At 43.1% G+C, this 18,333-nt stretch overlaps 4 protein-coding genes across 4 annotated transcripts; 3 read left to right on the top strand and 1 right to left on the bottom strand.

Annotated features, from left to right (window-relative positions):
- Window positions 1-469: 469 nt before the first annotated feature.
- BP5553_07838 (Uncharacterized protein) lies at window positions 470-2,092 on the top strand (the record flags this gene model as incomplete). Its single annotated transcript, XM_032016461.1, has 2 exons — window positions 470-919; window positions 980-2,092. 2 exons carry the CDS (start codon window positions 470-472, stop codon window positions 2,090-2,092), a joined length of 1,563 nt encoding a protein of 520 aa, XP_031867692.1.
- A 1,334-nt stretch (window positions 2,093-3,426) lies between these two features.
- Window positions 3,427-3,644, top strand: BP5553_07837 (uncharacterized protein; the record flags this gene model as incomplete). Its single annotated transcript, XM_032016460.1, has 2 exons — window positions 3,427-3,587; window positions 3,638-3,644. 2 exons carry the CDS (start codon window positions 3,427-3,429, stop codon window positions 3,642-3,644), a joined length of 168 nt encoding a protein of 55 aa, XP_031867691.1.
- A 4,128-nt stretch (window positions 3,645-7,772) lies between these two features.
- BP5553_07836 (uncharacterized protein) lies at window positions 7,773-12,785 on the bottom strand (the record flags this gene model as incomplete). Its single annotated transcript, XM_032016459.1, has 7 exons — window positions 7,773-9,787; window positions 9,902-11,109; window positions 11,187-11,365; window positions 11,424-12,018; window positions 12,104-12,538; window positions 12,586-12,645; window positions 12,709-12,785. The coding sequence occupies 7 exons, from the start codon at window positions 12,783-12,785 to the stop codon at window positions 7,773-7,775; spliced, it is 4,569 nt and encodes a 1,522-aa protein (XP_031867690.1).
- A 1,667-nt stretch (window positions 12,786-14,452) lies between these two features.
- BP5553_07835 (uncharacterized protein) lies at window positions 14,453-16,253 on the top strand (the record flags this gene model as incomplete). Its single annotated transcript, XM_032016458.1, has 4 exons — window positions 14,453-14,773; window positions 15,017-15,183; window positions 15,247-15,386; window positions 15,484-16,253. 4 exons carry the CDS (start codon window positions 14,453-14,455, stop codon window positions 16,251-16,253), a joined length of 1,398 nt encoding a protein of 465 aa, XP_031867689.1.
- Between the last annotated feature and the right edge of the window lie 2,080 nt (window positions 16,254-18,333).

The following is an 18,333-nucleotide window of genomic DNA, read 5'->3' as shown; positions in this document are numbered from 1 at the left end:
AGCCCCCCCGTTTGCCTTTACCTTCTGTTAAGATTATTATAGCGATAGATAGGTAGCAAAGTATCTAATGAATTAAAATGTGGCTGCTGTCACTGTGTTGTGTAATAAATATTAGGGATGCTTTGATGTGTAGATGTGATGTTGATTTATCCTTTGTGTTATCTGCACTATATATATATGCATGAAGTATGTTACACTGAGGGACTGCTCACGTTTCGAGTGATGAAGGTATTTTAAAAATAGAAAGCCAGTTAAGACTACTATTAATAAAATCCGGAAAGCTACGAAGAATTAATCTTATAAATCAGACCCTGTGTTAGGTTGTTTCGAGTCCGTCCAAGTTCGAGGACTGAGACTGAGGCATCTGGGTAAGCGAACGTTTTGATAATCACGTGATGCATACAGCAGCCTTGTCAGCTTGCTCCTTGCGTCTACTTCATCAATCTAGGTCGTCTATACATCTCCAGCGATGCCCCCTTCGCTCCCCCTTCTTAAGAAAACCATCACGCTGGATGAGGCGCTCAGTCAGGATGAAAATATCCTCCAACAGCTATCGTATCCAGAGAAACGACTAGACTTTTTCTACTATCTCTTTCAGCACCGTGCGGGGATTGAGGCCATCGTATCTTTCCACCTTGGGGTTTCCAAGGATGTCTGCAAGGTAGCAGGGGAGTTCAGCGAGTGGGTTCACGGCAGCTTCAATGCCTGTATACCTGTATATATCAATGGCCCGACTAAATCCTTAAAAAATGTGTTCATCAGGTTCCCCCTGCCATACAAAGCCGGCGAGTCACAGTATCCCGGTAACGCAGAGGAGAAGCTCCGCTGTGAGGTTGCCACCTACATATGGATGCAGAGCAATTGTCCTGACGTTCCAATACCCTATCTAAGGGGATTCGGCTTTTCTGGAGGTCAAACTGTAGGTGATTTTACTTCCCTTGAGGATGGCCTACTAACCGTACTGATTTATAATGCTTAGTTTACCGCTGCTGCAAATGCACCTCTGCTTTCCAGGATTGCGTGGTTCCTTCGACAGAGAGTTTCATGGTTATTCGGATGCCCGATTCCGTGTCAATACCTTATCCGCCAACCGCCCTATAAATTAGAGGCTGGATATCTAATTGTGGACTGCGTAGATGAGGGTACTATGCTCTCTGAGTCTTGGGAGACGCAACGGCACGATCTAGACCGGAGGACCAATCTCTTTAGGGACTTATCTCGGATCATACTTTCGTTAAATCGGCTTCCATTTCCGCGCATTGGATCTCTAACTATAGATGATCGCGGTGTCATAGACCTCATAAACCGGCCCCTGACATGTGAACTCCAACAGCTGGAGAATCTTGATATCCCGACAGATATCCCAAGGGATCAAACATATAGTACTACAGACACGTACTTTTCGGACCTCCTAGCATGCCATGACAACCGCATGCGGTATATGCCTAATTCAATTCACAACACATCTGACGGCCAAGAACAACTGTCAGCTCTAACTATAATGCGAGCTCTCTTTCCGCACTTTACAAATCGCAATCTACGTCATGGGCCCTTCGTTTTGACGCTCACCGACCTCCACCAAAGTAATATCTTCGTCGATAGCAACTGGCATATCACGGCGATAATTGATCTCGAGTGGGCATGTGCCCGACCGATAGAGATGCAGCGCCCACCATATTGGCTAACGAGCTGTTCACTTGACGGTCTTGATGGCGAAGATCTCGTAGCCTATAGTAACGCACATTCAGAGTTCATGGAAGCCTTTGAAATGGAAGAGCGATCTCTTGGAAAAGGAGATATCCCATATACACGTGTAATGCGGAAGGGCTGGGAAATTGGAGCCTATTGGTTCTTCTCTGCGTTGGACTGTCCGGATGGTTTGTACAATCTATATTTGACCCACATTCGGCCGAGATTCACCAAATACGAAGAGGCTGGAGGCGACTTCGATCGAATTATGTCGGCATACTGGAGTACTGACACGACCGAATTCATTGCTGCAAAGGTTAGGGAGAAGGAGGAATATTCTAGCCAGTTGCGCCAAAGGTTCACGGCTGATGTCGATGAGGTGATGAGTGGTACTTCCGTATAAAGAGCTACCGATACTGGAAAATAACTACAGACCGACTAATCCGAATATCAAAATAGTAAGTCTTGCGGATCGGGCCATATAACTATTTCCAAGGCACGCAGGAATTTGTCCTGTGGGTAGAAGCCCTGGTACTTGTATTACTACTGCAGTAGGTGCTGTTTTTTATCTTACATTTTGCAGTTGCACTTCCCGAAACCACGTCGCTGGAGCCTAGGGAGGCGATGTGGATGAGATCTTGAATGAGCTGTTGCTGTTTGGTGTTAGTTAAAACAAACTGTTCAGAGGTAGCTGACTCTACGGGTGGGGTATGGTAATCTGAAGGCTTTATTAATTCGCTATGTCACTATACTAGTAGAATACGGTAATGACGACGGCAAGATACGTTATCTGCATCGATTCGGGGCTGCAATGGCATTATTGGGGAGGTGACAAGTCATAGAAGACCATTGTGATAGTGATTATTATCAATAAGAGCCCGCGCCGGCTGTAGTAAAGATGCCAACTGGTACGCAACCCTATAAGGGGGTAAGGGATATAATCAAACTATTTTCAGTCAATCTATTAGGACAATATCTCTAACAGCCAGCTTCGCTGACATGGCCTATTATCATTCTCCGCTATTGTGGTTCAAGTACTTTTGTCTGATATACTCTTCATTTATACAGACATTCGGTTTTCAAGCTAATGCTTTCGGTGCAAAACGTACCTAGGAAGTAACTCGGCGGGGATATTATATGTAACATCCTACCTCCACCGGGCAACATCTGCTGATAGCTCTCGTCCAAAATCTCCATTTTGTCGCTGTGGGTAGTCTACCAGTTGTGTCTCTTTGTCCACATAATAGGATGTTATGTTGCATTTAGATCAGGATACAACCTGGGGCATGTAACTCTATTAAAAAGGTTGCAGCAGGAGATGCGGTTCACCTACACGTGTATCATTTTTAGTTGTTTGCAGGACGTGTATTCACTTTCTCCAATACGTACCTACGGGGGATCACTGCCCATTCAACTTCTAGGCTGATCCTACGCCAACATCTACCACCCTCACTACACCATCTTCCACCATCCTCCACCACCCTCACCACGTCTACTCAGACACTCCCAAAGCAAGCAAACAACCAACTTCAAACAAGCAAGCAAGTGAGTATGATGCGCGGGTCCACCTCTGTTATCGACACCAGATCTAATAGGCACACAGACTGTCCAAGATGTGCTGGGTGTTCGTTGTATCGACCCGGTATACCAAGTGCACCTCACCGTGCACAATCGGTGGAAGATACTTGATAACCGAGAACTGCACGAAGTACGCGGAGACAAAGGAAGCATGCAAAGATGCCAAAGATATCCACTTCGGCCAGGCAACCAGGCGCAATCAATCCCCAAGCGTCAGAGGCGAGCGGTTTGTCATTTATGATCCTAGTTGCCAGTGATGGCGGTGGAATTCGGGCTTGGGAACATGAGATCAATGGTCACAGTTCATCAACAGCCTCCAAGTAAGTGAGCACATTCATAACAGCTTTCACTTGCTTACTTCAGCCAACAGTGTCTGATAATATGCCGGCAAGCAGGGTGCACGACGTCGGGGAAGGTGTGGGTTTCGTATAAGCTTTTTAGCTTTGTCTCTAGGGATATCGGATATGCGCGGAGGGATATTCATTTGTCATAATGAAGTAGATCAGTGAGCCTAGACTGAATATATCTTCTTCAAAAGCACGAGGCGCATTCTAGTCTGAAATAGGACATCGAAATCGTGTTCCGGCGATAGCAGATAGCGGAGAGCCACAGTGATGCCCATCCCGAAATCCGCAATCTTCAGATGAAAGTCGTGATTCGTGATCTAATAAGAAGCTGCAGGTTTCTATATCCTAGGAAACCAATCGTCTCGTAGATACGACCTTTATGACGTACGTTTTGACAACCATCTTTGTACCAAAGCAGATTTGGCAAGTATCTTAACTACATCTCTGGATCATCGGATAGCGGTCGTTCTAGAAGTGTGATTCCTCAAAATGCCAGAGGGCCACGACTGTTCCTCGTTGAGATATATATAATCTTGCTCGGCGGAGTTCCGGAGACTATAAAACGCGTAGCAGGCATGCTTGCATATATAGTGTGCAGTATTTTCGGGTACAATCATCACGGTCGTAGATGTGTTACTGCTATACGCGTTAGAAACAGAAAGTGACATGTTTAGAAAACCTACTAGTTATAATTCCTCGGAGAAGTCGTTGCCTAATAATTCAAAAGCACCTTTCGGCGACAGTATCCTTCGGCGACTGTCCAGTTACTCCGCTAAAAAGCTAAAAGAATAACCCGACGATCTTTGTTATAATAGAATCTGGCTCGTAGTGGTCAGATTTAGCGGTAGAACATGCCCGAAGCTTTGGGACAGCTCTGAAAGAGAGGTTGGGCGGCTATATGCAATTGAAACTATCACGATGTAGAAGTTTAGTGATAGTGAGTTGGATATTGTTTGGAAGATGTGATAGGGTCTATGAAGTAGATCGATAATATATTAACGGTCGGATTATCGTGTAGCCGGAACGCCCCCGCTAAAAGCACACTTGAGCTGCAAAGGTCCGTGCGCACCGTCCAAAAACACCTAGGCTCAAGCCAAGAGACTAACACCACTACAACTTTCCTCTTTTACCCCTTTCACCTACTGCGAAGAGCCTCCTTATAGTACAACCACTGTTCTGACCATTCGTGGAAGAGCTTAGTACCATACCCCACCAGGCTTCCGCCCCTGTGTTGCTTGGCCCCCACCTAAATTCATAGGTATAGAAGATTATAAATGCCTACAAGCTTTTAACCAGAACCTCTTTATTTGGTACAAGTATAGATTTGAATGTTATGAACTTAAACATACTCATCAAGGGCTTTTATTTGCACCATTCAATCGGCCTTCTAAGCAGATCATGTTCTCCCCTCCACTATCCAGAATATTGAACTGATGTGTATAGATCCCATCAAAATAAAAGCCCCAGACGAAAAAGATATAGGTAAGTTCCAACCAAGCAAGACTCTGAAGGTATCTCTAGTCAAATAGTCTACCGGGAAGCTAAGGGTTGCCCGTCTTCCTTTGCTATACGTCCAGACCGTAGGTTTGCGGAAAGTACAAAGAAAGATACGAAAGACTGAATATATTAAAGTGAAAGAACTTTCTTGCCAAAGGTTTTTAACTTTAATTATATTTCTCCGCAAAATATAGAATATTACTTAGTTTCTATTTAGTTAGATATTAGTACTTTATTTGATCTTAGCAACGAAATAATTCAGGTAGTTTACTCTAAGGAACTTATCTCTTTTAAAAGGGACTACTGTGGTGGGGATCCAAGGGACCGCCTACTACTTACTTTGTTTTTGCATTTCCCTTTGTACTAGAATTAGCACGTGGATAAGTGGAGCTACCTGGGCATATAAGTTTCTGGAGCTCACTCTCCCTTTTACACCTCAGTCGACAAGTCAAGCAGTCGACATACAATTCACCAGAATACAGCTGGACCAGGGAGAAGCTGGCCAGTTGGGATGATTACGAATATAAACTCAATTTGCTATACTTATAATAATGACTAGACCTTGTAATTATTAGTCGTTTTAAAAATGCTACTGCCTGAGTACGCCCTGAATATTCACCTCGTCCAAAGAAAACTAAACTATAGTTTAAACTTCTTTAGCTAGAAGACTACGTAATGATAATCATACACCGCGCCTATCGCTTAATTGATCCCTATACTTTAGCTGCAGTCATTTGGTTGTTTTATCTACGATTCCTCTTGATAATCTTAAAAGTCCTCTCTGCACTTCGACACTACCTAGAATCAGCTTATTTATATTAGAAATACGATTGTAAATGTTTATATATTATTAAATTTTACGATATTATTAGTCGAAGAAGATATACTTCTATACGTAGTATAAAAGACTAAATAAAAAGGGTATATAATTTTATAATTTAATAATTAGTAGTAATACTGAAAATATACTAAATATTCTAACGACAATCTTAAAGCATTTATCTTTAGTAAATTAGAATTTTGAAGATTCGGATTCTAATAGTTTATTATAAAGAAATATTTGAAGCATGAGATATAAAACGGAAGTATTTATTAAAACAAGAATATAAAAGGAAGAGAACAAAGTAGTAATATAATCTTATTATAGAGAGTAAAGTAGTAGTATCTAAAGAACTATAATACTAAAATTATATAGTAATTATTATAATATAGAGGTATGAAGAAGACTTAAGTTATATAGCTTTTATAATTCTTTAGGTTTTGGCTTAACGTCTAATTTGAGTTATAAAAAAACTTCTTATAATATAATATCGATTATAATAAAATAATTAAAGAACTTTCTATATAATTCCAATTACAGAAAGCTAGGTTTGAAACGCATTTGATATTTGACAAAGTATAAGGAGTCAGGAAGAACACTAGTGCTACCTACGATTCATTGTTCTTTCTAGATATAGATCCTCCAGAGCGACACCGGCTACAGCAGAAGATGATTCAAACCGGACCCTCCTCAACTAGTTTCGGAGGGGGTGGGGTGTTATAAAAGGAATGCGTGGACCACCTCTCGCCTAAGGAGCGTTACCCATGGCTTAGTTTGACCGGAAAAGCTCGTACGTAAAGGAGGCGCCGAGACAGAGAGCAGCTCATTCGAGATTGGTCGCCCCGACTAATGCGACCGGGGGAGCCCGTTCTTAGGTTTTCAAGCGATATGAAAGCTTCTTCACTTATTTAAAGGCTTGTCTTTATAAATGGATACTCAAAAAGTCGCTTATTGAAAACATCTCTGTGATTTGCCATTTTGCGAACACTACTCGGAATTCAATCACCATTTTTGGCTGTTCTTTCGGAAGAAGGCCTGTAACCGAATGCTTTAGATATACTACCAAGATCTCAGAGGAGTTCGGAGGATGCTGAATTCATTTTCAGGGCTCGGCGGACCAGATGGAATTCTTGGCATGCCAAGAGAAGGAAGAGTGAACCTTGTCGGAACTCGGAGATTGCAAGCCCAGAATGAAAGATTCGCCGGATGAACTGCTTTTTTCACCCGCCATCTTGGCTTGAATTATCCATCTCGATCGAATGTAGAACTGGATCAAGTCATCTGATGCGGCAACGCATCCATTCCCTTGAGAAACTCGATTAATGACACCGATGCCAACGACAATAGCCTCGTCCATTGCCTGCCGTCATGATACCACGCTCATCCAGTGTGACGAACGGTCAACTTGGTAGTGGTCGAAGGCAGTTAGTCTGGTTGGTTAGGTAGAGTAGGGCCGCTATCACTGATCAAGTTATGAAGTAAGACTTTTAGTCGCTAGTAAATGGTAAGATATACTATTTGAGTTAAGCACGAAGATTTTATCTAAAGAAAATAGCTACATCTTAAATAGATCCTTTGTTGTGGTGGATATGTGAATACGCCCAATATCTCCATATCCAGGATATGTAGATATAAGCCATATCCTCATATTTATCACCTGATAACCCCCAATCCAAGCGTCCGATCACTCCCCATGAAATAACTATTAATTAATTCTCATTAGTCGGCAGAGGATATTAAAACAAGATATATTTATAAGTATCTTAATACGATCTTGGAGCTCCAAGGTCTCTTTTATTTAGCCAATAGGATTTTTATTTTCAAAATTGCTGAGTTATTATTTAACATGCTTGCTCGCAAGCCAATGAAACCTCCCCTCCCCAAGCCACGGGAGGTGGAGGCGAAGTTCTGATAAGAGTGCACATGTTGCAGCTCCACGAGCTCCTGGCACATGTAATATCATACCTCAGCGTTGCTTGGGGCTTGGGTTGCCCACCAGATCCATTCAAAAGAACAGTCTCCACGTTTATATCCAGTGACTTGGGGATGACTACGTAAGTATCGACTTTGTCCGTATACCCCAGGCATTCACCTTCATGACCGGGCCGAGAATCGTACTTCTTGCAAACCTGATAAGTGTCTTCCTCGTAGAAAGCAAAACCTGGAACTTTTGGCATGCCATAGATTAGGAAACTGGCCATGTCGTAAAGAGTAAGTCCCCCTTCGGTATGACACTTGAAAGTAATCGCACACTGACTGTTGAGACTAACGGGTGTCTCCACACAGTCCCTTCCATTGCCGAATTTGTGTTCAAGGTGGCTAAATACTTGAGTAGCGGTTTGGAAATAAATATTGACGAAATCTTTATTCGAGGAGATGTGTGTTTTAAAGCCATATTCGGGTATAGGGTCCGGGGTAGGCTTGGGGATAGGCTTGGGGATAGGCTCTGGTTTCGAATCGAATACTGGAGGGTCGCCGTGAGTGCAGACATAAGCAGAGGAGCACCATTTCCCGTCATCGAGTTGATATACCTTTTCCTTATGAAAGGAATAGCAAATCAATACTACTTCGTTGTAGGTATGGAATGCATAACCGGCCCATGAAGGATCACTCAAACCGGGGTTGATGGTGACTTTGAATGTATCGCCATTGGGAAATGTTGCCGAGACACCGCTACCCCTCCAAGGATACGATCCGTCCCAAGGGACGTTAACCATCATGTTTGGTTTGCTGGCGACGGATCCGTCAGATCGCCAGACATCGCCAGAGTAGTACATCATCTCTCTAGATGTCGAACCGCCGTTATCGCCAAGTCCGATGCCACAATCGCTCAAGATGAGATTCTCTCCCGAAGAAAGTCCCGGCGTATTCTTACTTGGGAGGCAAGGACATCCAGCGAAGTTGTTTTTGCAAGTAGAGACGTGGCTTACGCTGGTTGTTCCACCACAATCGTCGGCTTCGCATGATTGCGGATTTCTACATGAAAATCCTGGAGTATTTGTGGATGGGAAGCACTTGCAGCCAGCAGAAGCATTCGTGCATGTAGCCTTTCCCTCGGCAAATTTTCCAACACAGTTGTTGCTTTCACATGATTGCGGATTTCCGCACGAGAACCCAGGAGTGTTGGCATTAGGAATGCATGTACAAGTCGCAAAGTTGCCTTTGCATGTCGCTTCATTATGGACAAGTGTTCCGGCACATCCATCGGCATCACAGGCCCGGGGACTACCACAAATTATTGGTGAAGGTGTGGGGGTTGGTGGGGTAGTTGAAGTGATGAAGGTGCTTGGAGGAATACTTGAAATTTCAGAAGTGAAGGTAGTGATAGTTGTGCTGGTATCAGGGTCATCCGGTCCCCATGTTCCCATTGGAAGTCGAACAAATCCTGGGTAAGAGAATAAAGTCATTGGTCCTGCTGACTGGCGTGAAGTTGGACAAAAGCTTGACTGCGTTATCGTTGAGGTTGCTTCAGTTGCACTACAAGAGCTGATTATGCTGCAAGCACTTGAGAAACAGCTTGAAGTCATCACAGTAGCTTTAATAAACCCTGTGGCGCAATGTACCTCGCAGTTCGCAACAGTAGCAATGACGCATTGTGAGGAGCTCGTTGGGGCTAATGTCGATTGTGATGTAAGCCCTTTCTCGTGCTCTACTTCCTTTTCAAGCTCATTCGCTATTTCCGAAAGACCAGTCAAGAGAGGAGTTAATGATCCAGTGCTAGTCGATCCATCAAGCACATGTTTTATAACCGTGTCTAGGCTGTCTAAAAGCTTTGCTGCCGAACTAATTGTTCCGCAAAAGATGAAACACAGCCCAGACAGTGCATTGCCCAAGGCCCGTCCAAAAGAATTTGTGTCTACATATTAAAAAATGTCAGTTGGAACTCCTCATGATAAAACGAAGAATGCAAATTATGGTGTCGTGATGATATTTTCCAGGAATATGGACTCATGAAGACGAGTGTACGGACCTGATTCGCCACCCTTCACTGCGGCAACTGCCGCACTAGCTTGAGCAGAATCTGCTGTACTAGATGAGAATGAATTGATGATGCTGGATATTCTCCTATATTGTGATACCAAAGAACTGGCTGTATTAATGGCACCGTCAGTAGATAAAGTCACCACTGGTGTCACGATACCATCCACGTTTGTAGTTCCAGTCACCGTAGTTACAATGGGGCCGTTTGGCCCTGTAGTCGTCACTTCTGTGGTGACAATTGGGGGTAAAGGAAACTCCGATGATGGGAAAGGATCTGTACTGATCGAGGAGGACGTCGGCGAAACGATGGAACTTGAGCCTCGTGGATATGGCGGTAGAGATGGGTACACTATTGGAGGGAATCCACTTAAGCTCGTGCTCTCAAAGGTTTCCCAGACTACACCCCCAGGACCAACGACTATGGTTGTAGGATGCTCATTCTGGATAGTTGTTATTGAAGTTAAAGCTGTAATTGAGGCAAACTGTGTCATTGTTGCGGGTCTGAAAGTTATGTAATGCGTACTGGAGCCATCTGAAGCAATCAAAGTTTCGATCGTCTGAGTTATAGGCTCAAATGGAGTATTCGTTGGGGTAGGTAGGCTTCGGGTGGGAGTGCCTCCTGGCACGGCGGTTGATGTAGCGGAACTAGACCCAGGAATAACAGTGAAAGTGATTCCATCTGTAGTCATTGGGAATGCTCCAGTCACGCTCGCTGGAATATTGACAGTATCCGTGCCAATGACAATTTCACTGGAACCAATTATTATTACAGCCCCATCGGCTGTAATTGCGGAGCTCGTTGGCCCTAATGTGAATGTTGAGCCGGCAATAATTACTTGCGTGGGAACCGGAGGAGAGGTAGGGACTGCAGTCCGTGTCGATGATGCGCCCGAGGAGCTTTGAGGTCGAGATGGTTTCAGCGTAATTGTAATGCCATCAGCAGTAAACACAATTGGTGCCGTCGGAAAAGCAGGAAAGGTCATTGTCTCTGAGCCGACAACTATGGTACCAGGTCCAATGACAATGGGTGCTCCACCGCCAGTCAGAGTGGAAGCTTGGCTTCCAATCTGATAAGTCGTCCCGTTGATTATTACCTCGCTTCCTTGGCCCGGAATGTGAGTGGATGTTACGATTCCTGATTGAGTATATGGCGGCGGAGTGTCGGGTGAAACTTGAATTAATTGCGATGCCAAACAGCTTTAATAGTCAGCTTTTAGTCAACAACGCTGACTCCACTTCATGAACGTAAAAGAAATTAAACAGAAAGGACTTACCTATATTGAGATTCAAGATAACAAGCAGATCCACACTGCAAGGTGGGAACATCGTCAACAACAGGGCATAAAGATGTTCCATAGCAGGTATAAAGGGATTCAAGATAGCATTCTGATCCACAAAGAAGCGTAGAAATGCCACTAATTATAGGACATAGCACTTCTCCATAACAGGTGTGCTAAAATAGGTTAATTTTGCTGATGAAAGATGCAGTTTAGGGACACGGTTTCACGTACCTCGCTTTCGGAGTACATTTGGCCTCCACATGAGAGCGTCGTCTCATCCATTGAACGGATATCTACAGCTGACCAATCTTGTATGTAGACTTGTCCAAATCGGACGTCGTTTACTTGGCCCATTAACTGCTCGCCTTCCATTATTAGTCTTGCTCTTTGTCTTGTTGTGGTTCCAAATGGATCAAACTGGTAAAGCGCTTTCCCTCTCAATGTATTGTCTAATAGCCAGTCACCTTCCGGATCGCTGCTATCTAGCGCTTGATATGCCCAAATTGAAGGCCAAACAAACCAACCTTGCTCTCGCATGATTGTTTGAACGGCCCCCATCAATTGCATAACTCTATTTCTATAGTGCAAATTAACTGGAACCACATACTCTACACCGTCATCATCCGTGTCTACAACCTCCAGTTGGGGTGTCATGATGTGGACCTCCACTCCGTGTTGGAAATGATGCGCCACTTCTCTCAGGCCTATATACCTATTGTTTGGCCACGGGCGATTATATCGCGGGCTCCCCTCGTCTAAAAACCTCAAGACGCGGTTTTCGAAATCCAATTGACTCGACGTATCCGGGTCCCAAGACAAATCCTCACTAGATGGGGGGTTAGCTTATACCTGATAAAAGGAAACTGCGCCTAGAAAAGATAAAGGTATTGTATAACTTCCAAACGACTTACAAGTAGTGGGCAAAGTATACCGCCTCCTGAGACACAATAGCCAGAGCTGTACAGCCATGAAGACCTTGGAGACCCATGTCCAATCTTTGATTAAGTAGTGCAAACTCGGCAGTATTAACCAAATCTCCATTTGGGTCCCTTTCATCATCGTGACCAGTGAAGACCGCAGTATAATAGTCTCGATTTTCTCCATCACCATCAGTTCTATCTACCATGAAATCATCCATGTTGACTTGGCGATTTAGAAGAGGGAGTCTTCTCTCTTCAATTGCATGGCTGAGTGTGTTGTTCCTAATGGCAGGAATTGAACTTAGACTACGTTTACGAGTAATCCATGCAGGCCTCCGGTCCTTGGAACTATCAACAGCACGACATAAAATATTCCCATCTCCGCTGTCGTCACCATCATCTTGACGCTTGTAAGCAAACCCTTCTCTGCTGTTCTGTCAGTTCCGTGTGAAATCAATATATTGGGAACTGACTGGACTGGCTTCGATGATACATTTCCTCTTCGACCTAAAAGCTCGCCATCATACCGCAGGCTATTTTCACATTAGAAAACTCTTGTGGCCATTACAAGCGGAGCGTAATAATAGCAGTCATACCTTTCGAGAGTTGGGGAGGCAAGACCCAGGAACGAGGTTGCTATTAGAACCAAAAGGGTACGTTTGAGATAAAACATAGTGGCAGTCACCCAAAGCTATCAAGTCTTTGAAGCGTCGTTCAATGATTTATCAATCCCTTGGCCCAGCAATGAATTTATGTTTACAAGATAAACTATCAGAACTCTGAAAGGATTTATAGAGAAGAGCAACATTAGCTCTATTATGTAAATGCGCCGAGAACTGAGCTTCCGCTTCCTACCCGTGTGGCTTTTGAGAGCACATCAATCGGGATCCCCGAGCACAACTGGACCCACTCTGAGATGGAGTCAGTATACAGCGCATTAACAATAACAAATGTATCAAATTGATGAAAATCGGCACGCTCCCTTCGTCGGCCTGAGAAAGGATTAAAAATTTATCAATTATTGTATCATTTACTAAGAGCTACCAGGCCTTCGACCGTAATTGTAGAGTGTTGAGGTCACTACAATCATGATGCTGAAGTTGTTACAGAAACGATGAACTTCCTAATTAAGAGGCCAAGAGAACGGGGAAGAGAAGCAGTGGCTGAACTCGCCAAGAATACACGGTGTGAGATTATGGCCTTGAGCTGGGGGAAGTGTAAAACCAAGCGACTCGCTTAGAGCGGCCCTTTTTCAAGCAGGTGGGTGGCTGGCTGATACCAAGATGATATGGTACGATTTTGTTTTGTACCTGGTTCAGAACTACGTGTACCAATCAACCGCCTCAGCTCGCGGGTTGGAGTAACGATGCCCGTTATTCTCCTTGGCTGCATCCAGTGATCTGTGATGGCATGAGATTCGGAGCCCTGAAATCCGAGAATCGGAGGAGCCGAAAAGCTTCTCTTCCGCGATCGTCTTGGGATTTGTTTACAAGTACCAACGCACTGCAATACAGCATGAATCAACAGTACATACAAGCTGAGGTAATAGGTCCGGCAGATATGAGATTATCGTCATGTAGACAAAAGTTTTGCCTAAACGAAAAACTCTTTGTCAGCATCTCCCAGTCCGATCTATACTTTCTGTATATTGCTCGTTTGGAGTATCTTCTGTCGAGGCTCGCAACCAGGTAACAGCAAACTATAGTTCTTCAAATTTGATGTCTTTAGACGAAGTCAGTGATAATAACACAACCGAGCCTCAGCAACTTCTTCATCTTCATTCAGCCTGAAGTGTCGCCTGATTATTTCAAAAGTATATGCATTTATAGTTATTATATTTTATTATTATTTCGCATTCAAGTAACAGGTAACTGCATATCAAACTCGTTGGTTATAAATAATAATTTTCAGCTGAGAGGCAAAAAGCCTTCGTTCAAGTGGCGTGTGTATTAACCAGGGATGCCGATTGGGGGCTGCGTCGCCGCTGCTGTGCTCGTGATTGAATATATGACGAGTCTTTGTCAGAAATACGTATATGGACTAGTGTTGCTGAGTCAGGCTTGGCGTAAGCACGTCCTATATATCCGGTCCCTAGGCCTATACTCTTATAATTAGATTTATTGTCCTAATCTATACTTTGGATTACTATTTACTTTGACTATAATCACTTATTAGTCATTCTTTTGGGCCTATTCGTAGTTCGTCATCTTGTCAGTCTTCGTTCAATATCGTTATCAGTAACAAAACAGACCAAGTCCCGACGTTAGTTCCAGTTGCTTCATTTCATCAGATCAAGTACAGGCAGAGAATCTTCGGACCAAGCCTCTCAGCAACCCCGCCATGCGTCTCCTCAACACCCAAACGCTCAGCCTAGCGGAATTCTTCGACTATAACATCCCTGAGTACGTGATCCTCTCCCACACTTGGAATAAGGAGGAAGTCAGCTTCCAGGCTATCCAAGATCTCTCTCTCGCGTCAAAGTTGAAAGGATTTGCCAAGATCCAGAGATGTTGTGACCAGGCTACAAAAGACGGCTTTGAATGGGCCTGGGTTGATACTTGTTGCATTGATAAAACAAGCAGTTCGGAATTGTCGGAAGCTATTAACTCAATGTTCCTCTGGTACAAAGGGAGCAAGATATGCTACGCTTTGTTGGAGGACGTGAGGTGCAATTGTGACGTAAATGATAACCAGATTTGTGAGGCGTTTAGGGAGAGTCGATAATTCAAGCGGGGGTGGATGTTGCAGGAATTGATTGCGCCGAGTACAATGGAGTTTTACTCGGCAGATTGGACTGAAATCGGTACCAAGAGGAGTTGAAAACGTGGGCTTTCGAATATAACAGGTATTGATCTTATTGTTCTAGGGAGGGATAGGCAACTTTCAGAGATGAATATTACTCAGAAAATGTCATGGGCTGCCGAGAGGCAGACTACCCGATCGGAAGACCGGGCATATAGTCTTATAGGACTTTCCGGTGTTAATATGTCGATGCTATACGGAGAGGGTGGTACAAAGGCATTCATCCGGCTCCAGGAAGAGATCATGAAGACGACAGAAGATTACACCAGGTACGCGTGGAGATTTTCCACACAATCCACTGGATTGCTTGCCCTGTCACCTGATGTTTTCAGATGTGATGAGGACAAAAGATTATGTTCCGACCTCGAAGTAAATCCGCCAATCGAACACGACTATTTAGGAATGGGTGTTAAGCACGCCTCTCAGCTCATCAATAATCCAGTGGAAAGTCCACCTTCGTTGACTAATAGAGGTATACGCTTTAGTCTCTCGATTCGAAAAGAGAATGTATCTTGCCTATCTCAACTGTCGACGCCAACGGGATAAACATATGCTGTGCATATTATTAGTGAAAGAGAATCCAGAAAAGCCGTATCATTTTGGAAGGTGGAGGCCCGACATGCTCAAATTCGTTGCACCAGAGGTGGCGCAGAAATTTACTCACTCGCGAATGTATGCGAGTACTCTCGGTGCCTTTAGTCAAGGAGGATTGTTTGGGGAGGTATCTTTGAACCCGAGCGCTCCCTCGTGTCTTTTCCACCTTCAGATTAAGCCAGAAGGCGCTTCACTTATTATAATTAGTGATGCTTATCCAAAATTTAACGATTTGGGACCTGTATCGTCATCAGGTCCATGTTGGGATCCACAAACCAAAATTATGGAGAGGGGGCTCGCCCATTTCCCCAACTCATGCTACTCAACCGGCATTGTCGAGCTAATACTAGACAGTAGAACACCGGTTCGAGTTCTGTTTGGTACTATGACCGATGTGGTGCCGTGGTGTGCGATTGTTGACAAAGAATCTTTGCTGTCCGAAAACATAGCTGCATCTTCTGACAGTCTCTGGGACCCTGAAAGCGCTCATATATTCAAATATTTATGTAATTCCGATCGAGCACGAAAGACTCTAGACTCTGGGTATCAGGTTTTTGTTTCTATAAGAACTCGCCTAACCGGAGTCCAATGGGATATAAAGGTCCTGGGAAACTTCCTGCTTACAACGTATACTTTTCTACTCGGACACTCGGACGCTCTGTCACTTCTCAATGACTACAATTTTGCTCCTCTTAACGTTAAAGATCGTTTAATCCTCATTCTCTCCTCTATTTTCGTTATTTAAAGACTCTTACTATAAGTTATTTAAGCCTTAGGGGTTTACCGGGAATCGTGCAGTAGCCTTTCAAAGAAGTGGCATCCATTCTCGCACCACTGAGTGGATCGTGTCCTCGCATTACGTTGTTTCTATAGATGTGTGCTTTCTTCTTGTCTTTCGACGCCTTCTGGAGTTGCTATAACCTAGGGCATTTCGGTTGCCATGATCGATTATCTTCAATTTTGATAGCTCAATTCATTGAGGCATTTTTCTCGACCTTTTTCCGCGTTCATTTAAGCTGATTTATAATACAAGTGATATATCCCGTCATCAACATGGTTACTTCTTACCGACTAGCGCAGTTTAGATCGTAATCTGCGTGGTCCTGATGATTTGCTTCCCATCAAGAACAATCACCTCTTCACTTCCAGAAGTACTGCTACCTGGGCTAAGATAACCCACATGGACATTCACGGTCCCACCTTTAGCCTTGCTACTCTCCCATTCACTTATGCTCTCCATTTGATATCCTTCCGGCCGTCTGCTTGAAACAAGTGCAGCATTTTTGCTGTCTGTTTGTACATATCCAGACTTCTACCTTTTATTCCCCTACTTTTTTAGGCGTGAACCGAGTCGGTTACAAATCAAGACGAAGGGTCAGTTCCACGCTTTCTAAGTTCAACTTTGCAACCGAGGTCAAACTCTATAAAGAAAGCATCTAAGTATATACTTTATATAAGATAAATTATAGAAAATTATCTGAATTCTAATATAAACTAAAATTTATTCGACTAGCTTTAGTATTTGTCACGATATAATAATTCTAATATAACTCTAATATTCCTACAATTTATCGTGTTTTTATTTTACCGAAGTACTAAGTTATATAACCTCCTTTAACCGAGAGTAAAATAACTCTTTAAATAATACTTTCTAAACTATAATAAAACTAATTATAAATAAAATATTAATAAAATATTAATATTAATACTTATAATATATTTATTAAAAATAAAATTATTTAAGACTTTTTAATATATTATATATATATATTCGTCGCGATATTAAAGATAATAGTTATAGTATTAAAGTTAAAGATAAAGTTAAAAGCTAAATAAAGAATATATATAAATCGAGTTTTATAGATTTTAAAAATATTTTCTAATTACTTAGTCTAATTACTATACTTCGAAGTTAACTTTTTCTAGTCCTTATAATATTATTATAATTAATATTACTTCCTACATAGAGGAAATACAAAGGGTGAAGCCTCGTTATTTGGCTTTCTGGTACGGCTATATGGGACTTAGAAAGAGGCTGAGGGGTTGAGACCCATAGCAGACGATGGCCCGCCCCAGAGTTAAAAGGTAGCGTACTCGTTCCTGTGAATATGTCAGTTTTGCCATTTAAACTTATAATGTTGCTTGCTGTTTTTTCGCGTTTGCAAGTTATGATAGAGTGTGCTCTCCAGTTTTGTAGTTAAAGCATGAGAGAGTATACGACTCTTGTTTCAAAGTTTGCTGCACCCGGGTGGATTCGAAAAATCATCCAATCGTTCAATGGCGAAACGATTAGTTAGTTGATCCGAACAGAGATATAACCTATTGTTGCCGCGAACTTTCTCCCAATTTGCGACGTTGTCTTGAGGAGAGGATAAGTATTCTTGCTCGGACGGAACAATCGTAGGTATGGATGTCACTAAGCTGGTTGAGAAACCCAGAAGGGTCCGAAAATTGGATGATGTGCTGGTACGGAACCTCATAATGGAGTAAGAATGTCGCTAGCCTATATTAGTACGTGATGTGTATTGAGCTGGGACTAGTTGAAGAGTTCTCTGAGTCGAAGGCTTATTGAGAGCAAGGAAGAAAGCGTGCATTCAGTAGCCATTTAGAGTTTCCAACTTAAGCCAATCCGCGTTTATAATTTGCATATTAGTGTTGTCAATGTTTGTAATTAGTTATCGGGGTATTTCTATGCTACATTGCCTCCGACAAGCGAGTTTGCAACTGTTGGCTAGCCATCAAAACTTTAGAAAATGCTCTTGGATTGATCTAGAGGATTCTAGAGGAGTTGTCACGGTGCATGACTCCCCACAGCCCCGAAACCC

The sequence above is a fragment of the Venustampulla echinocandica genome (assembly GCF_003357145.1).
Source record: "Venustampulla echinocandica strain BP 5553 chromosome Unknown scaffold_6, whole genome shotgun sequence".
NCBI classification, from domain to species: Eukaryota; Fungi; Ascomycota; class Leotiomycetes; order Helotiales; family Pleuroascaceae; genus Venustampulla; species Venustampulla echinocandica.
This window is presented reverse-complemented; position numbering and strand designations above follow the sequence as displayed.